The sequence below is a fragment of the Salmo salar genome, chromosome ssa14, assembly GCF_905237065.1.
Source record: "Salmo salar chromosome ssa14, Ssal_v3.1, whole genome shotgun sequence".
Taxonomy (NCBI): Eukaryota; Metazoa; Chordata; class Actinopteri; order Salmoniformes; family Salmonidae; genus Salmo; species Salmo salar.
In genome coordinates this window covers 84,037,839-84,057,738 of record NC_059455.1, presented here as the reverse complement: position 1 = coordinate 84,057,738, position 19,900 = coordinate 84,037,839, and the positions used below count along the sequence as shown (strand labels likewise).

Below are 19,900 nucleotides of genomic sequence, written 5' to 3'. Positions count from 1 at the left end.
AAGCAGATGTTCCAACAAGAGGATGTTCAAAGCCCGAGAAGAAAAAGAGGGAAAAGTAAAGAAAAGAGGTCAGGCTTGAAGCAGCTCGTGGTCGGGCCTTACTGCGGGAGAGGACAGGGGCTCCAAGCCGGCCTTATTTAATAACTCACCTGAGGTATTTGGCATATGACACACGAACAGGGCTCATATTTACGAGTGTACCCCAGGAGGAGAGAACAGGGCCATCAACCAAAAAGGCAAAAGACGTCAAAATAAGAGATGAACGAGGCAGCTAAAATTTCCACACCTCGCCAATCCACCGGCAGTAAATCCACAGGTGCATATTAGCATATCCCTGAGTGATGAACTATCACTATAAATCATCATTGAATGAGCAGTAGGTTTGTGTTCACACATTTTCTTTTTCCTGCCGTGCATTTATCATAAGATATTTGCTGGCATTACAACTAGTCAGCAGCTTTTTGCTGCTCATAAAAAAATTACAATAAAATAAAAAAGTATAATAAAATTCTTACTTTTAAAATGCACAATCACATAAACTATATATGGATACAGAGAGCCATATTGACAATTTTACTGGAATAATATGAACGATAATGCACCACTCAGCCCCTCAATGAACGATAATGCACCCCCTCAGCCCCTCAAGGAATGCTAATGCACCCACTCAGCCCCTCAAGGAACGATAATGCACCCACTCAGCCCCTCAAGGAACGATAATGCACCCACTCAGCCCCTCGAAGAATGCTAATGCACCCACTCAGCCCCTCAAGGAATGCTAATGCACCCACTCAGCCCCTCAAGGAATGCTAATGCACCCACTCAGCCCCTCAAGGAATGCTAATGCACCCACTCAGCCCCTCAAGGAATGATAATGCACCCACTCAGCCCCTCAAGGAACGATAAGGCACCACTCAGCCCCTCAAGGAACGATAAGGCACCACTCAGCCCCTCAATGAACGATAAGTCAATCGGAGTCAATCACCACCTTCCGGAGACACCTGAAACCCCACCTCTTTAAGGAATACCTAGGATAGGATTAAGTAATCCTTCTAAACCCCCCCCTAAAAGATTTAGATGCACTATTGTAAAGTGGTTGTTCCACTGGATATCATAAGGTGAATGCACCAATTTGTAAGTCGCTCTGGATAAGAGCGTCTGCTAAATGACTTAAATGTAAATGTAAGGCACCCCTCAGCCAATCAATGAACGATAATGCACCCCTCAGCCAATCAATGAACGATAATGCACCCCTCAATGAACGATAATGCACCCCTCAGCCCCTCAATGAACGATAATGCACCCCTCAGCCCATCAATGAACGATAAGGCACCACTCAGCCCCTCAATGAACGATAAGGCACCACTCAGCCCCTCAATGAACGATAAGGCACCACTCAGCCACTCAATGAACGATAAGGCACCACTCAGCCCCTCAATGAACGATAATGCACCCCTCAGCCCCTCAATGAACGATAAGGCACCCACTCAGCCCCTCAATGAAAGATAAGGCACCACTCAGCCCCTCAATGAATGCTGAAATATATCTGCTGAAAAATATAGAAACCAATAAAAGTATTTTGTAAATCAAAGCAAGCAGGTAGGAGTTGTTTCTCTATCTTCTGAAGCCTACTCATCTCTCCAATGATATCTGCAGAAACATTCATATTTTTAACTACAAAATCCGTCCAAGCATTTTGTATATGCAAGTAAATAATTTACCCTTCCACCAGAGTCCTGTTGGCCAGACGGATGCAGTGTTCCCACAGGACATTAGACACAGGCAGAGGGACCCGGACGTGCCTGGACACATCACCCAGCCTCTTGTTAAACTCTTCAAACTCCTGAGGAACAAAAAAACATAACATTGGTTCGTTTTTTTATTCATGTGATACATATTTTACAAATAAATTATTGGAGGTTTTCAAGACTTCTCAAAATACCCAAAGGGTCATGTTAGCTATAAAAATGGTTTTAGCAGAGGTACAATACATCTCATTCCAAAATCCTGAGAATTAAAATTGAGTTGGTCCCCCCTTTGGTGCTATAACAGCCTCCACTCTTCTGAGAAGGCATTCCACTAGATGTTGGAACATTGCTGCGGGGGACTCCATTCAGCCACAAGAACATTAGTGAGGTTGGGCACTGATGTTGGGCGATTAGACCTGGCTCGCAGTCGGCATTCTAATTTATCCCAAAGGTGTTCGATGGGGTTTTTGGTCAGGACTCTGTGCAGGCCAATCAAGTTCTTCCACACAGGGTCTCAAGAAACCATTTCAGTATGGACCTCACTTTGTGCATGGGGGCATTGTCATGCTGAAACAGGAAAGGGCCTTCCCCAAACTGTTTCCACAAAGTTGGAAGCACAGAATCGTCTAGAATGTCATTGTATGCTGTAGTGATAAGATTTCGCTTCACTGGAACTAATGGGCCTAGCCCGAATCATGAAAAAAAGCCTCAGACCATTATTCCTCCTCCACCAAACTTTACAGTTGGCACTATGCTTTCAGGCAGGTAGCGTTCTCCTGTCATCCGCCAAACCCAGATTTGTCTGTCAGACTGCCAGATGTTGAAGCGTGATTCATCACTCCAGAGAACGAGTTTCCACTGCTCCAGATTCCAATATGTGCGAGCTTTACACCACTCCAGCCGACGCTTGGCATTGCGCATGGTGATCTTAGGTTTATGTGCAGCTGCTCAGCCATGGAAACCCATTTCATGAAGCTCCCAACGAACAGTTCTTGTGCTGACGTTGTTTCCAGAGGCAGTTTTGGAACTCGTAAGTGAGTGTGGCAACCGAGGACAGACGATTCTTACGCACTACGCACTTCAGCACTCTCGTTCTGTGAGCTTGTGTGGCCTTCGCAACTGAACCGTTGTTGCTCCTAGACGTTTCCACTTCACAATAACAGCACTTGACCGGTGCAGCTCTAGAAGGCAAACATTTGAACTGACTTGTTGGAAAGGTGGCCTCCTATGACGGTGCCATGTTGAAAGTCACTGAGCTCTTCAGTAAGGCCATTCTACTGCCAATGTTTGTCTATGGAGATTGCATGGCTGTGTGCTCGATTTTATACACCTGTCAGCAATGGATGTGGCTGAAATGTATTTTGTGTGTGGATGAGCTAACGGCCAGTTCCACAGATTCTACTGCAGAGCTGGTGAATAACGTTGGTCGACATGCGTTCTCATTAACACAGCAGAGCAGACATCCATGTAACCTTTCAGCCCTCACATTCTCCCCCTGCCCCACAGATGTCCCAGCAACTCTTGCCATAGAAGATGGCTGCCGGCCACGCTCCATTCCAACATGAGCAGCGGAGACATCAGGACTTGTTGATTCAGCTGGTCAGGCCTTTTTCTCTTTTCTTTCATTTCACCCCAAAAAGAGACAAGATGTTTTTTAGACAAAGATGGATCGCTCCGATGTTCTCCACACGCCAAAACCTACATACATCACTGTGTTCTTACACCTTGTTTGTTGTCGAGTCAAACGTACAGACTAGGAAGTCAGAAAAAGGCCAGCAATCTTTCAAAACATTTTCCTCATTCACTTCACTGTGCCAGATGCCTTCTCAATTTGGGTGACTGATTCGCTGTGCACCTAAACCAAACACAGCAAAACGCAGAGCACAGGAGAGAGGTTGTGCACACTAAGGTATTGCATCTGACTGGCACAATTCCCAAGAATAAATAAAATGACAATGTCATAAACCTAAAAAGACGTTTTCTCCCTCATTATGTTGACTGCTTGAAAGTAATGAATGAATGTCGAATGTTTTCTCAAACAAAAATGTTGTGCCATCACATTTGAATAACCTGGTTGGTAAACGAGACGATGTCAGTGCCTGTGCAACAATTGCCAATCGAATGCAAATATAAGCCAATTTTGGACAGTAATATTCAACAGAAACTCATGAACACAACATTCTACACGATACAACATCATCTCCTATACAATACAACCCTGTATCAATAACCTGTCAATCATAACCCATACTGAACAATGTCTATCTCAGAAATAGATTGGATGACCTGCAGACGTTTGAACCTGACACTTATTCTCTTGAAATAAAAATAGTAACGCTTTCCTACCTAATATCTTGTTGAAATACATGTCACACACACCATTTTTTTGTTGTTGCTCTCAGGTCTACTGCGATCCTTGATATGGCGAACACATTTAAATCAAGCCAGTGGGGCAGACACTTTTCGTCTCACTATTTGGCTTAAACAAAATGAGATTGGCTTAGATCGGCTTAATAATGCTTCCAAAGAGCCGTCTTCCAGCCAGCCGACCCACGGATCCAGAAAGGTGAGCCTGAGTGAACACTCCCAAGAATTGACGGTGGTGAGGTGGTTTGCTCGGAACGGTTTAGGATTTAAAGCTATGGCTGCTCAGGCAGACATGCTCATGCATATTTGAGGGATTTTCTTGGCTTCCGGCTCGCAAATAAGGGCCACGGTCACAATTCCACTGTAAAACACCCATCTGTACCTCAACACTAGATCCCTTTCTCTCCGTATGCTCTGGCTCCATGCTAATCACGCCACGAAATGGCACGCGTCCCCATGCAAATTGCATGATGGGATAAGCGTAATGCATGAATACTCATTTGATACTCATTTGAGAGAAACCTTTAAGCCTGAAGATAGATGGAGTAAGGGATGAAGAGGCTCACCTTTCCTTAACAAACCTCAAACTTAGCTTCCCCAATCTCCATTAAACTCCCCAAATCTCTTTCGTTGTTTGAATTTTTCAAACACTAGCTGGCAAATAATTGATATGGGAAGACCTTTCGAAGTAAGTCTGAGAAAAAGAGGAGGAAACCTAAGACAAAGATCTTGACATGTTGAAAGAGATGGAAAGTTGTCGAGGACGTTGTGCTTCCCGGAGTCACCGGAAAAATGTGTTTCAAAAAATGTATCCCGATTTAAAAAACCTCCCCCGCATGTCAAATACATTTCCAATAGGCACTCTGAAAGAAAGATAGCATCTTGGATCTAACCTTCTTGCAGAATAAATCGCCAAACACACTCCTAAAGTATTTTGGGTATTTTTCTTCCTGCAGTGTATTTAAAATGTTCACAAGGAGAAGGAGAGAGCTGTGTCGGTCTTGTGGCGACTAGCTGATTTCCCATGAGGTACTATATGTGTACTCTACTGTGGGACCCAGGAGAACATTACTAAATATGAAATACTCTGGTACAGATATACAGCTGTCCAACCGGGCATCCTGCCCGTACACTGCTTGCAGCAGTTGAAGTGGGAAGTTTACATACACTTAGGTTGGAGTCATTAAAACTCATTTTTCAACCACTCCACAAATTTCTTGTTAACAAACTATAGATTTGGCAAGTCGGTTAGGACATCTACATTGTGCTAAAAAAAAAGTCACTTTTCCCCAAAATTTTACAGACAGATTATTTCACTTATAATTCACTGTATCACAATTCCAGTGGGTCAGAAGTTTACATACAAAGTTGACCGTGACCTTTAAACAGCTTGGAAAATTCCAGAAAATGATGTCATGGCTTTAGAAGCTTCTGATAGGCTAATTGACATCATTTGAGTCAATTGGAGGTGTACCTGTGGATTTATTTCAAGGACTACCTTCAAACTCAGTGCCTCTTTGCTTGACATTATGGGAAAATCAAAAGAAAATCAGCCAAGACCTCAGAAAAACGATTGTAGACCTCCACAAGTCTGGTTCATCCTTGGGAGCAATTTCCAAACGCCTGAAGGTACTACGTTCATCTGTACAAACAATAGTACGCAAGTATAAACACCATGGGACCACGCAACCATCATACCGCTCAGGAAGGAGACGCGTTCTGTCTCCTAGAGATGAACGTACTTTGGTGCGAAAAGAGCAAATCAATCCCAGAACAACAGCAAAGGACCTTATGACGATGCTGGAGGAAACTATATCCACAGTGAAACGAGTCCTATATCGATATAAAAAAGCCAGACTACGGTTTGCAACTGCACATGGGGACAAAGATCGTACTTTTTGGAGAAATGTCCTCTGGTCTGATGAAACAAAAATATAACTGTTTGGCCATAATGACCATTGTTATGTTTGGAGGAAAAATGGGGAGACTTGCAAGCCGAAGAACACCATCCCAACCGTGAAGAATGGGGGTGGCAACATCATGTTGTGGGGGTGCTTTGCTGCAGGAGGGACTGGTGCACATAACAAAATAGATGGCATCATGAGGCAGGAAAATTATGTGGATATATTGAAGCAACATCTCAAGACATCAGTCAGGAAGTTAAAGCTTGGTCGCAAATGAGTCTCCCAACTGGACAATGACCCCAAGCATACTTCCAAAGTTTTGGCAAAATGGCTTAAGGACAACAAAGTCAAGGTATTGGAGTGGCCATCCCAAAGCCCTGAAATCAATCCTATAGAAAATTCCAGCCTTGCTAAAGCACCCCCCAGATCATCACCGATCCCCCACCAAATTTCACAGTGGGTGCGAGACACTGTGGCTTGTAGGCCTCTCCAGGTCTCGCACCCACTGTGAAATTTGGTGGGGGATCAGTGATGATTTGGGGGTGCTTCAGTGTGACCAGCAAAGCACCCCCACACCATAACACCACCTCCTCCATGATTTACAGTGGGAAATACACATGCAGAGATCATCTGTTCACCCACACTGCATCTCACAAAGACAAGGCTGTTGGAACCAAAAATCTCCAATTTGGTCTCCAGACCAAAGGACAAATTTCCACCTGTCTAATGTCCATTGCTTGTGTTTCTTGACCCAAGCAAGTCTCTTCTTCTTATTAGTTACCTTTAGTAGTGGTTTCTTTGCAGCAATTCGACCATGAAGGGCTGATTCACACAGTCTCCTCTGAACAGTTGATGTTGAGGTGTGTCTGTTACTTGAACTCTGTGAAGCATTTACTTTGGCTGCAATTTCTGAGGCTGGTAAATCTAATGAACTTATCCTCTGCAGCAGAGGTAACTCTTGGTCTTCCTTTCCTGTGGCGGTGCTCATGAGAGCCAGTTTCATCATAGCGCATGATAGTTTTTGCGACTGCAAAATGTTAGTGAAATGTTCCGTATTGACTGACCTTCATGTCTTAAAGTAATGATGGACTGTCATTTATCTTTGCTTATTTCTCTTGCCATAATATGGACTTTGTCTTTTACCAAATAGGGCTATCTTCTGTATACCCCCCTACCTTGTCACAACACAACTGATGGGCTGAAATGCATTAAGGAAAGAAATTCCACAAATTGACTTTTAATTAGGCACACCTGTTAATTGAAATGCATTCCAGGTGACTACCTCATGAAGCTGGTTGAGAGAACGCCAAGAGTGTATAAAGCTGTCATCAAGGCAAAGGGTGGCTATTTGAAGAATCTCAAATCTCAAATATATTTAGATTTTTGGGGGTTACTACATGATTCCATGTGTGTTATTTCCTAGTTTTGATGTCTTCACTATTATTAGAAATAGAAAATAGTAAAAATAAAGAAAATTAATGAGTTGGTGTTCTAAAACTTTTCACCGGTTGAGTGTGTGTGTATATATATATATATATATATATACACACACACACACACACACACACACACACACACAGACACACACAGAGTTCCTCTGTCTAGTATCTGTGTTCTTTGAGATATGGCTTTTTCTTTGCAAGTCTGCCTAGAAGGCCAGCATTCTGGAGTCGCCTCTTCACTGTTGACGTTGAGACTGGTGTTTTGGGGGGTACTATTTAATGAAGCTGCCAGTTGAGGACTTGTGAGGCGTCTGTTTTCTCAAACTAGACATTCTAATGTACTTGTCCCCTTACTCAGTTGTGCACCGGGGCTTCCCACTTCTTTCTAATCTGGTTAGAGACAGTTTGCGCTGTTCTGTTAAAGAAACCACTACTAAAAGGACAACAATAATAAGAAGAGACTTGCTTCGGCCTAAGAAACACAGGCAATGGACATTAGACCAGAAGAAATCTGTCCTTTGGTCTGATGAGTCCAAATTTTAGATTTTTGGTCCCAACTGCTGTCTTTGTAAGACGCAGAGTAGGTGTGATGGTGCTTTGCTGGTGACACTGTCTGTGATTTATTTAGAATTTAAGGCACACTTAACCAGCATGGCTACCACAGCATTCTGCAGAGATATGCCATGCCATCTGGTTTGCCCTTAGTGGGGCTATAATTTATTTTTCAACAGCACAATGACCCAACACACCTCCAGGCTGTGTAAGAGCTATTTGACCAAGAAGGAGCGGATGGAGTGCTGCATCAGATGACCTGGCTTCCACAATCACCCGTCCTCAACCCAATTGAGATGGTTTAGGATGAGTTGGACAGCAGAGTGAAAGAAAAGCAGCCAACAAGTGCTCAGCATATGTGGGAACTTGAAACCCTTGAATGAGTAGTTGTGTCCAAACGTACTGTATATATATATATCTCCAAATAAACGTTACAGAAATAATTATATTTATATGTCTTGGTACAGAGACCAGCCTCTTTTTCAGGTCAAGCCCTAAGTCAGGTCTCCACATAGACTGATTGGACATGACTGTGTGGCACCACCACTATGTTCCAGCATTCTATATGTAGAGTTTATAGCTCCTTAGGGCTATTACAGAAAATATGTACAGAGAAAAATCAGCCATGAACCATGATCCATCACTATACTATTACAGCAATGACATGATTAACGGACATAACCTTACAAAATAATCCATTACAGGAATACACAGACACCCCCTCCCACACACACCTACTTACCTGCAGGCTAACAATGTCCTTGACCATTTCATTCATTACACCCACACATATTCAAAACACAGTCAGAAGTCACACATGCCACATTACCTTTAACAGGACGTCCACGTACACGTTGTGCTGCGACATTATCTCCCTAATGTCCCACTTAACTCCAGCCATCAGCAGCAGCATCTGTTCGTAGTCTAAAGCCTTGGCCGCCACCACCCAGTATATGGGTTTACGTAGCTCACTGGCCGTGGAGACAGTCTATAAGAGAATGACAAGGACAATGGAATAAACAAAGACAGTTATTGATTTTGATGTTCTTTAGAATATGTGAAACCTTCACGACTTTGTAATGGTACACACATTGAAAAAACAAGCTGACACCGAAGGGTTTGTGGTCAACAGCCATTTACACCCTCACTGATAAGGCCATGTGTAGTCAACAGCCATTTACACCCTCACTGATAAGGCCATGTGTGGTCAACAGCCATTTACACCCTCACTGATAAAGCCATGTGTAGTCAACAGCCATTTACACCCTCACTGATAAAGCCATGTGTGGTCAACAGCCATTTACACCCTCACTGATAAGGCCATGTGTGGTCAACAGCCATTTACACCCTCACTGATAAAGCCATGTGTGGTCAACAGCCATTTACACCCTCACTGATAAAGCCATGTGTGGTCAACAGCCATTTACACCCTCACTGATAAGGCCATGTGTGGTGAACAGCCATTTACACCCTCACTGATAAGGCCATGTGTAGTCAACAGCCATTTACACCCTCACTGATAAGGCCATGTGTGGTGAACAGCCATTTACACCCTCACTGATAAGGCCATGTGTAGTCAACAGCCATTTACACCCTCACTGATAAAGCCATGTGTGGTGAACAGCCATTTACACCCTCACTGATAAGGCCATGTGTGGTCAACAGCCATTTACACCCTCACTGATAAGGCCATGTGTGGTCAACAGCCATTTACACCCTCACTGATAAAGCCATGTGTGGTGAACAGCCATTTACACCCTCACTGATAAGGCCATGTGTGGTCAACAGCCATTTACACCCTCACTGATAAAGCCATGTGTGGTGAACAGCCATTTACACCCTCACTGATAAGGCCATGTGTGCCAGAGGATATCAGGACCACAAACTAACAAGACAACTGATTTTGCAGAATGATCCTGGGTGATCAGAGAGAGAAATGGTCAAAGAAAAAGATTGCCCTCCGCACAGTAAGGAAAAGGGCAGAAGTCCATATAGGCCGCGTGTGAATGGCATCCTACTCCCTATAGAATGCACCTTGGTACATCTCACAAAGCCCTCATGGGTTCGTACCAGTTTAAACGGATGCTATTCGGTCTGTGCAACGCCCCAGTGAACAGGGAATAAGGTGCCATTTCAGATACATCCATAGAGTTGTGGACTGACAGACCTGTGAGTAGAACTGCTGGAGGAACGGCTTCTTAGCTGCAGGCATCATGGTGTCTAGGTGAGACTGCAAGAACTCAAACTGCTCGGCCAGAAACACCCTGGAGAGAGAGAGAGACAGTCAAATCAGTACAGGCTTTTAGCTAGGTGGATCAGAGATGGAGGCTGGGTTAAAGGAGTATGGAAAGGGGTAGGAGGGGACAGGGAAGCATGGGCTTTGGCTGGATGGATTGGGATATTATAGACAGAAAAGTTTGCCATTATCCATCTCTCCCCCTGAGCTTTAGAAACTTCTCTTGATCCCTCTGTGCTTGTTACCGAGGCAATTTCAGACCTAACTTCAGATGGAGGTGGAATGGCATGGGACGTAGCTAGAGAGGTAGTTTCAGTCCTAACTTCAGATGGAGGTGGAATGGCGTGGGACGTAGCTAGAGAGGTAGTTTCAGACCTAACTTCAGATGGAGGTGGAATGGGGTGGGATGTAGCTAGAGAGGTAGTTTCAGTCCTAACTTCAGATGGAGGTGGAATGGCATGGGACGTAGCTAGAGAGGTAGTTTCAGTCCTAACTTCAGATGGAGGTGGAATGGCATGGGACGTAGCTAGAGAGGTAGTTTCAGTCCTAACTTCAGATGGAGGTGGAATGGCATGGGACGTAGCTAGAGAGGTAGTTTCAGACCTAACTTCAGATGGAGGTGGAATGGGGTGGGACGTAGGTAGAGAGGTAGTTTCAGTCCTAACTTCAGATGGAGGTGGAATGGCATGGGACGTAGCTAGAGAGGTAGTTTCAGTCCTAACTTCAGATGGAGGTGGAATGGGGTGGGACGTAGCTAGAGAGGTAGTTTCAGTCCTAACTTCAGATGGAGGTAGAATGGGGTGGGACGTAGCTAGAGAGGTAGTTTCAGTCCTAACTTCAGATGGAGGTGGAATGGCATGGGACGTAGCTAGAGAGGTAGTTTCAGTCCTAACTTCAGATGGAGGTGGAATGGCATGGGACGTAGCTAGAGAGGTAGTTTCAGTCCTAACTTCAGATGGAGGTGGAATGGCATGGGACGTAGCTAGAGAGGTAGTTTCGGCCAAGTCATACCGCACCTTCTTTGTTGGTAGAAATGAACACCATATCAGGCCCGCAAGCCTAAAACTCAGTAGGAGTTTTTACATTCACTGGGTTTTCATCACCACTGCTATATATTAGGAAACACTGAGCAGAACAGTTTGGGGGAGGAAAACTAAAATCAATAGAAACAAAAACAAAAGCTTATCCAGTCTAAAAACCGGGGCACGTTTTTCTAAATGTGTCAGCGTGATCGATGCCATTATTTTCAGTTTGTTTACATTTTGCTTACATAAACACAATTCAAGAAAATAAGTTCAGCTAACTGGGTTGGAGTTCAGGCGAGTCAGTCAGCCAGCCAGGGAACTAGAGTAGCATAGAACCCTGGAGTGTTATACAATAACCACAGATTTATGAAGGGCAACAGAGAATGCAGGAGATTTGTTTTTAATGACTGACCACGTAGCAAGGCCATGGCAATATAAATATAAATAGTTTAGCCATTGAATAGCAGTTGCACTAGAAGCTTGGTTTTTTGTTTTTTGGTGATGCAACACGAACCATTCAAATGTCATTACTGAGGATAGAGACCAGAGAAAGATATTAAACGTTTATGTCCATAATGTGTCGTTTCCAAGATGCGCGTTACATAAAGACATTGTGAGGACACATTCTTTATTAACAAGTGCTTGTTGCAGTAGCAGCTAGCTAACCAATGACAAACAAAATAATTTAAACTTTGTGAAAATCTGTGTGTCAGGAACGGATATAAATTGCAAAATGTTGGGTCAAGTAGATGAGTGGGAAGCAAATAGAAAGTCACCAAAGAACAGACAGAGTGCATTACACTCAACCATCCAACATTAACAAGCACAAGTGGTGTCCAAGACGCCATGAGACACACACACAGCTAGCACCTGCCACCGTTTAATACACCAACAGCCCCACAAACGAGCCTTGGCAATTACATTTGTTTTTCTGGACTCTGAAAATGTTCATTATGCACCAGCCGCCACCGTGAACACAAAGCTTATGTTTACTGTGGGGAGAGATATGCCGCTAAGCCGCGAGGGCCAAACGAGCGAAGCCCTGCCATTTATTGGGTTATGCTTATATAAATAGACAATGGCTAAAGGCATTTTCCCCGGCCCTCATCTCTCGCACCTATAATCTTGATTTTTGTTCAGGGCCCCAGGGCGGCCCTCATTGATTATTCCATTAAAGCAAATGCTAAATGAGGTGTTACAGGTAGAGAAGCCCTTTAGAGGCTCCAACAGGGGAGCCGAGTATGAATGGTCTAAATCAACTGACAACTGGGACATCAAAGGCAGCACCCTTGGCGGATATTAAAAATGGTGTATTGTATGCTGAGCATGTCTGGGTGCTGCGACAGAGGGGTTAGGTGGTGCCTAGCCCCTTCCACAGCTTCAATAACCCTGCTCTGAGGGGAACTCAAATTCAGTGCAATTATACACAGGGCTAGATGGCTCTATGTCTTATCCCCTAAGAACGACGGGTGTAACGGTACACTTATTGGTACTGAACGGTTCGGTACAGGGACCTTGGTTCTGTCCGCACGGTGAACCCGAATGAACACATCAAAAATATACAGTACCAGTCAACATTTTGAACACAACTACTCATACAAGGGTTTTTCTTTATTTTTACTGTTTTCTACATTGTAGAATAATAGTGAAGACAACAAAACTATGAAATAACACACATGGAATCATGTAGTAACCAAAAAAGTGTTAAACAAATCTAAATATATTTGAGATTCTTCAAATAGCCACCCTTTGCCTTGATGACAGCTTTGCACACTCTTGGCATTCTCTCAACCAGCTTCATGAGGTAGTCACCTGGAATGCATTTCAAGAGTGATAGGTATATTTATAGCCGCGGATATGCGCCCATTCTTGTCAGTTGAGTAGAATAGGGGGGTTTAGCACCTTGCAAAAGGGCTTGAGGCACGTTACGAACTTCGATCTCTCGCACCTATTTCAGCAAACAGGTAGTACCCGCTTTATATAAGCAAACTAAAGCCAAATTTGTCAAGGAATTGACCAATGCACCCTGTGTTGCGCTTTCTACAGACGGATGGACAAACTGAGTGTACAAAACATTAGGAACACCTTACTAACATTGACTAGCATGCCTCTTTTGTCCTCAGAACAGCCTCAATTCATCGGGACATGGACTCTACAAAGTGTGGAAAGCGTTCCACAGGGATGCTGGCCCTTGTTGACTCTAATGCTTCCCACAGTTGTGTCAAGTTGGCTGGATGTCCTTTGGGTGGAGGACCATTCTTGATACAATCGGTAAACTGTTGAGTGTGAAAAAAACAGCAGTGTTGCAGTTCTTGACACAAACCAGTGTGCCTGGCATTCATCCTCTGAACGGCACACATACACGATTCAAGTCTATTGTCTCAAGGCTTAAAAATCCTTCTTTAACCTGTCTTCTCCCCTTGATCTACACTAATTGAAGTGGATTTAACAGGTGACATCAATAAGGCATCATAGCTTTCACCTGGATTCACCTGGCCAGTCTATGTCATGGAAAGAGCAGGTGTTCTTAATGTTTTGTACACTCAGTGTATATGGAATCAGGAATACCAACACTATGTATTTTCTACTACAGTAGCTAACTGCTGGCATTTCATTTTCCCCCTTTACTGAAGCTGAACTGAACCGTGACCCCAAAACCGCAATATGTACCGAGCTGTGGGTTTGGTGAACCGTTACACCCTTACTAAGGACCCTCTCTTACTTCCATTAAAGGGGCAATCAGCAGATGCTACATCAAGTTTTGGACCAAAAAATGTATGGTATGTGCCCATTGACTTTAGAAGAATATAACTTATAAATGCCTTGTGAGCTTAGCTCAACTGTTGTTCCCCATCAGAACCCAAAATATAAGCTTGTTTGTGCCTCGGAATCGGGGTCCTTGGCTGGCATATGGGCATTCATAAGCAGTTTCACATAAACCGCTCCAAGTCAGGGATCGGCTATTGTTAGACTGTTAAGAATGAATAGTGAATGCCTAAGTGTGTGTGTGTGTGTGTGTGTGTGGGTGTGTAGAGAGTGAAAAGGGAGTGAGAAATGAAGTGAAAGAGAGAGATGGAGACAGAGCGAGAGAGACCGAGAGAAGAGACCGAGACAGAGAGAACGAGACCGAGGGAGCGAGAGACCAAGAGCGAGAGAGCAAGAGAGCGAGAGACCGAGAGAGAGAGACTGAGACCGAGAGAGACCGAGAGAGAGAGACCGAGAGAGAGGGCGAGTGAGTGAGAGAGAGAGACCGAGAAAGAGCGAGAGACCGAGAAAGAGCGAGAGACCGAGAAAGAGCGAGAGACCGAGAAAGAGCGAGAGACCGAGAAAGAGCGAGAGACCGAGAAAGAGCGAGAGACCGAGACCGGGAGAGAGACCGAGAGAGAGCGGGAGAGAGACCGACAGAGACCGGGAGAGAGACCGACAGAGAGCGGGAGCGACCGAGAGAGAGCGAGAGCGACCGGGAGAGAGCGAGAGCGACCGGGAGAGAGCGAGAGCGACCGGGAGAGACCGAGAGAGAGCGAGAGCGACCGGGAGAGACCGAGAGAGAGCGAGAGCGACCGGGAGAGACCGAGTGAGAGCGAGAGCGACCGGGAGAGACCGAGAGAGAGCGAGAGAGACCGAGAGAGAGCGAGAGCGACCGAGAGAGAGCGAGAGCGACCGAGAGAGACCGAGAAAGAGCGAGAGAGAGCGAGAGAGAGCAAGAGCGAGAGAGACCGAGCAAGAGCGAGAGAGACCGAGAGAGCGAGAGACAGCGAGAGAGCGACAGCGAGAGAGCGAGTGAGAGCGAGAGAGCGAGCGAGAGCGAGAGAGCGAGCGACAGAGACCGAGAAAGAGCGACAGAGAGAGAGAGCGACAGAAAGAGAGAGCGACAGAGAGAGAGCGACAGAGAGAGAGCGACAGAGAGAGAGAGCGATAGAAAGAGAGAGCAACAGAAAGAGAGAGCGACAGAGGGAGAGAGACAGTGAGAGAGAGACAGAGAGAGCGACAGAGAGAGAGCGACAGAGACAGAGAGACCGGGAGAGAGACAGAGAGAGCGATAGTGAGAGAGAGACCGTGAGAGAGAGACAGTGAGAGAGAGACAGAGAGAGCGACAGGGAGAGAGACAGAGAGAGAGACAGAGAGAGAGAGAGAGAGAGAGCGACAGAGAGAGCGACAGAGACTTAGAGAGCGACAGAGACAGAGACACCAGGAGAGAGACAGAGAGATCGGGAGAGAGACAGAGAGAGCGACAGAGAGAGCGACAGAAAGAGCGACAGAAAGAGTGACAGAAAGAGCGACAGAGAGAGACAGAGAGAGAGACAGAGAGAGACCGGGAGAGAGACAGAGAGAGACCGGGAGAGAGACAGAGAGAGACAGGGGAGAGCAACAGGGAGACCGACAGGGAGCCCGGGAGAAAGCGACAGAAAGACCGGGAGAGAGCAACAGAAAGACCGGGAGAGAGCAACAGGGAGAGCGACAGGGAGAGAGAGAGCGAGGGACACACAGAGAGAGAGAGAGAGAGAGAGGGACAGAGAGAGAGAGAGAGAGCGAGAGAGAGACAGAGAGCGACAGGGAGAGCGAGAGAGCGACAGGGAGAGCGACAGGGAGAGCGACAGGGAGAGGGACAGGGACAGAGAGAGGGACAGAGAGAGAGAGCGAGAGGGAGAGAGAGAGAGAGAGGGACAGAGAGAGAGTGACAGAGAGAGCGACAGAGAGAGAGAGAGAGAGTGACAGAGAGAGCGACACAGAGAGAGAGAGTGACAGAGAGAGAGCGGGAGAGCGACAGAGAGAGAGCGAGAGAGAGACAGAGAGAGACCGGGAGAGAGACAGAGAGAGACCGGGAGAGAGCGACAGAGACCGGGAGAGAGCGACAGAGAGAGAGAGACAGAAAGCGACAGAGAGAGAGATAGCGAGAGATCGGGAGAGCGACAGGGAGAGAGACCGGGAGAGAGCGACAGGGAGACCGGGAGAAAGCGACAGAGAGAGAGACAGAGAGACCAGAAGAGAGCGACAGAGAGAGCGACAGAGAGAGAGAGCGACAGAGAGTGAGAGACAGAGAGAGAGAGCGACAGGGAGAGAGCGACAGGGAGAGAGCGACAGGGAGACTGGGAGAGAGACAGAGAGACCGGAAGAGAGCGACAGAGAGACAGAGAGAGCGACAAAGAGAGAGACCGGGAGAGCGACAGAGAGAGAGAGCGACAGAGTGAGAGACAGAGAGAGAGAGCGACAGGGAAAGAGCGACAGGGAGAGAGCGACAGGGAGAGAGCGACAGGGAGACTGGGAGAGAGACAGAGAGACTGGAAGAGAGCGACAGAGAGAGAGACCGGGAGAGCGACAGAGAGAGAGAGTGACAGAGAGAGCGACAGAGAGAGCAACAAAGAGAGAGCAACAGAGAGACAGAGAGCAACGAGAGACAGAGAGAGCGACAGAGACAGAGAGAGCGACAGAGACTTAGAGAGCGACAGAGACAGAGACACCAGGAGAGAGACCAGGAGCGAGACAGAGAGATCGGGGAGAGACAGAGAGAGAGACAGTGAGAGAGCGACAGAGAGAGACAGAGAGAGAGACAGAGAGAGACCGGGAGAGAGACAGAGAGAGACAGGGAGAGCAACAGGGAGACCGACAGGGATCACAGTCAGATCAACGTGTTTCTGAAGAAATTAACTGGCAATACTCATTCAGAAAAACAGCCCAATAAACTCTACAACATAAACCCATCGTACAGATGGGCTCCAAACAGTGCAGAGAGATTCATTGAAACGTTGCACTCAAATGAAATGATGAACTCTATACAGTTTTTCAATAACTCACAATACCAAAACAATAAAGATGGTGTCAATTCGGCTACTCAAAACATCAACTGCATATTCCAAAAAGCAGCATCGAAAGCAAATTTGAGAAATCAAAGAAATGCAACATCAGAAACAAAAAACAAAATGTTTCTGATAAATGGTTTGATAATGAATGTAAAACAATTAGAAAACACCTAAGACAAATGTCAAATGAAAAACATAAGCAGCAAAACAACCCAGAGCTACGATATGAATATTTTGAAACTCTGAAACATTATAAACAAACACTGAAACGCAAGAAATTGAATTATACCAACAAGACACTTGATGAAATTGAAAACGCAATTGACCAAAATCAGTTCTGGGACATGTGGAACAATTTAAGCACAACAAAGCCACAGGAATTAGCCATACAAGATGTAGGAATTTGGAAAACGTATTTTGATAATCTATTCAAAAACATCCCACAAAAAGACTTACAACAGAACCAATTAGAAATTAAAGAAAAATCGAACATCCTTGAATCAGTCATTAAAAACAACCAAAATCCATTAGATTACCCAATAACCCAACAATAACTAAATGAAAAGCTCAAATCTATTAAATCAAAGAAGGCTTGTGGTCTAGACAACATCAGAAATGAAATGCTGAAAAACAGCACACCTGAGTTGCAAAATGCTGTGCTTAAATTATTCAACATGGTTTTAACTTCTGGCTGCTTCCCTGATGTCTGGAACCAGGGGCTCATCTCCCCTATCCACAAAAGTGGAGACAAATCAGACCCCAATAATTACAGGGGAATTTGCGTAAACAGTAACTTGGGAAAGGTTTTCTGTAGCATTTTGAATTCAAGAATTCAAACCTTTCTTCAAGAAAAAAATGTAATAAGTAAATGTCAAATTGGCTTTCTCTCTAACCATCGCACTACTGACCATATATACACCTTACACACACTAATTAATAAACACGTCCACCAAAAAAAAGAGGGCAAAATCTTTGCTTGCTTTATTGACTTTAAAAAAGCATTTGATTCTATTTGGCATGAAGGGCTATTCTACAAAATTCTCCAAAGTGGGCTTGGTGGTAAGGTGTATAACTTAATAAAATGTATGTACACAGAAAATAAATGTGCAATAAAAATCAAAAACCAAAGAACAGAATTATTTTCACAATGTCGAGGTGTGAGACAAGGCTGCAGTTTGAGTCCAAACCTTTTCAACATTTATATCAATGAATTAGCAGACATGTTGGACCATTCTCCAGCCCCAGGACTCACACTATTTGACACAGAGGTGAAATACCTGCTATATGCTGATGACTTGGTACTTCTATCACCAACCAAAGAAGGTCTTCAACAGAACATTAATATTCTAGAGCAATATTGCCATAATTGGGCCCTGGCAGTACATTTCCAAAAAACGAAAATCATGATTTTCCAAAAGAAAACCAGATGTCAGAAACACAAATATAAATTCACCCTGAACAACACCATCATTGAACACACTAAAAAGTACACCTACCTTGGTCTGACCATATCTGCATCGGGAAACTTTAATATGGCAGTGAATGCAATCAAAGAAAAAGCCCGCAGAGCATTGTATGCAATAAAAATGAAATTATTCAAAATCAACATCCCAATTAGAATTTGGACCAAAATATTTGACAGTGTAATCCTGCCAATAGCTCTTTACGGAAGTGAGGTTTGGGGGCCACTCAATAAACTGGACTTTAAAATGTGGGACAAACATCCAATTGAAGCCCTACATGCAGAATTCTGTCGGAAAATCATACAAGTCCAGAGAAATACACCAACTAATGCATGTAGGGCAGAATTGGGCCGCTTCCCAGTAATAATGAAAATACAGAAAAGATCATTAATATTTTGGCTACATCTAAATTCAAGTCCAAATTCAAGTCTGCAATTTAAAGCACTCCAAACACAAGAGCTGAGCCCAGAAACGAGCCCTCTCAGTCAGCTGGTGTTGGACCTCACCAACCAAGCTGACACCAGCACTGCTTCAAAAGAAAGAATTCAAATAAACAAAATCATGAACCAATCAAAGGACTCATATTTACAACATTGGAAAAACGAAACAAAATCCCAAAGCCGACTAAATTGCTATCTGACCCTAAACAGAGAATATGAATTGGCTGATTATCTCTACTCTGTCAGAGATACGAAGCAGAGACAGATCCTTACCAAGTACAGGCTGAGTGACCACCGATTGGCAATAGAAACCGGCAGACATAAAAAGACATGGCTACCCAAAGAGGAGCGTGTATGTGGTCACTGCACGACAGGGGAGGTGGAGACAGAGATGCACTTTCTCCTTTACTGTGATAAATATTCCTCACAAAGAGATTCCTTATTCACAGAAATGACTACATTTATTCCAAATTTGAACTTATTAAACCCAGAGGAAAAAGTAAAAATACTCATGGGCGAAGGAGCAATGGCTCCTCTTGCAGCCAAATATGTATTTGCCTGCCATAGCCTGAGGGACACTGAATAATAACATCTGCATAGTAAACAGTAATTTACCTATTATTAGTATTATTGTTATTACTGTTATTTCTATTATTATTGTTGTTTATCATTCCAAATAGTAGTGGTATGGGTGGTAATGGTAATGATAGCAGTTTAGGGATGGTGGTGGTAGTAGTGGTGGTAATGATGATAGTAGTTGTAGTACTGATGTAATGGTGAAGATGACCGTTATTTAGTTATAAGTTGGTTATAGATTAATTTTCCATGTTTAGATTTTTTATTTATTACATTCTACTATTTTACTATTATTTACTGCCATTTTATATTATTATTTGTTATTGTTTATAATTGTATTACAATGTAT

The 19,900-nt window shown here is 44.4% G+C and overlaps 1 protein-coding gene across 2 annotated transcripts in view; it reads right to left on the bottom strand.

The window, feature by feature from the left end:
• The window catches only part of vps50 (VPS50 EARP/GARPII complex subunit), a 260,494-nt gene that overhangs the window by 5,592 nt on the left and 235,002 nt on the right, over window positions 1-19,900 (bottom strand). For both annotated transcript variants that reach the window (XM_045694895.1, XM_045694896.1), the window contains 3 exons: window positions 10,181-10,277; window positions 8,843-9,001; window positions 1,722-1,843 (listed from right to left, as the gene is read on the bottom strand). In XM_045694895.1, coding sequence (XP_045550851.1) covers window positions 1,722-1,843; window positions 8,843-9,001; window positions 10,181-10,277 — 378 coding nt within the window. The remainder of the gene's footprint in view (window positions 1-1,721; window positions 1,844-8,842; window positions 9,002-10,180; window positions 10,278-19,900) is intronic.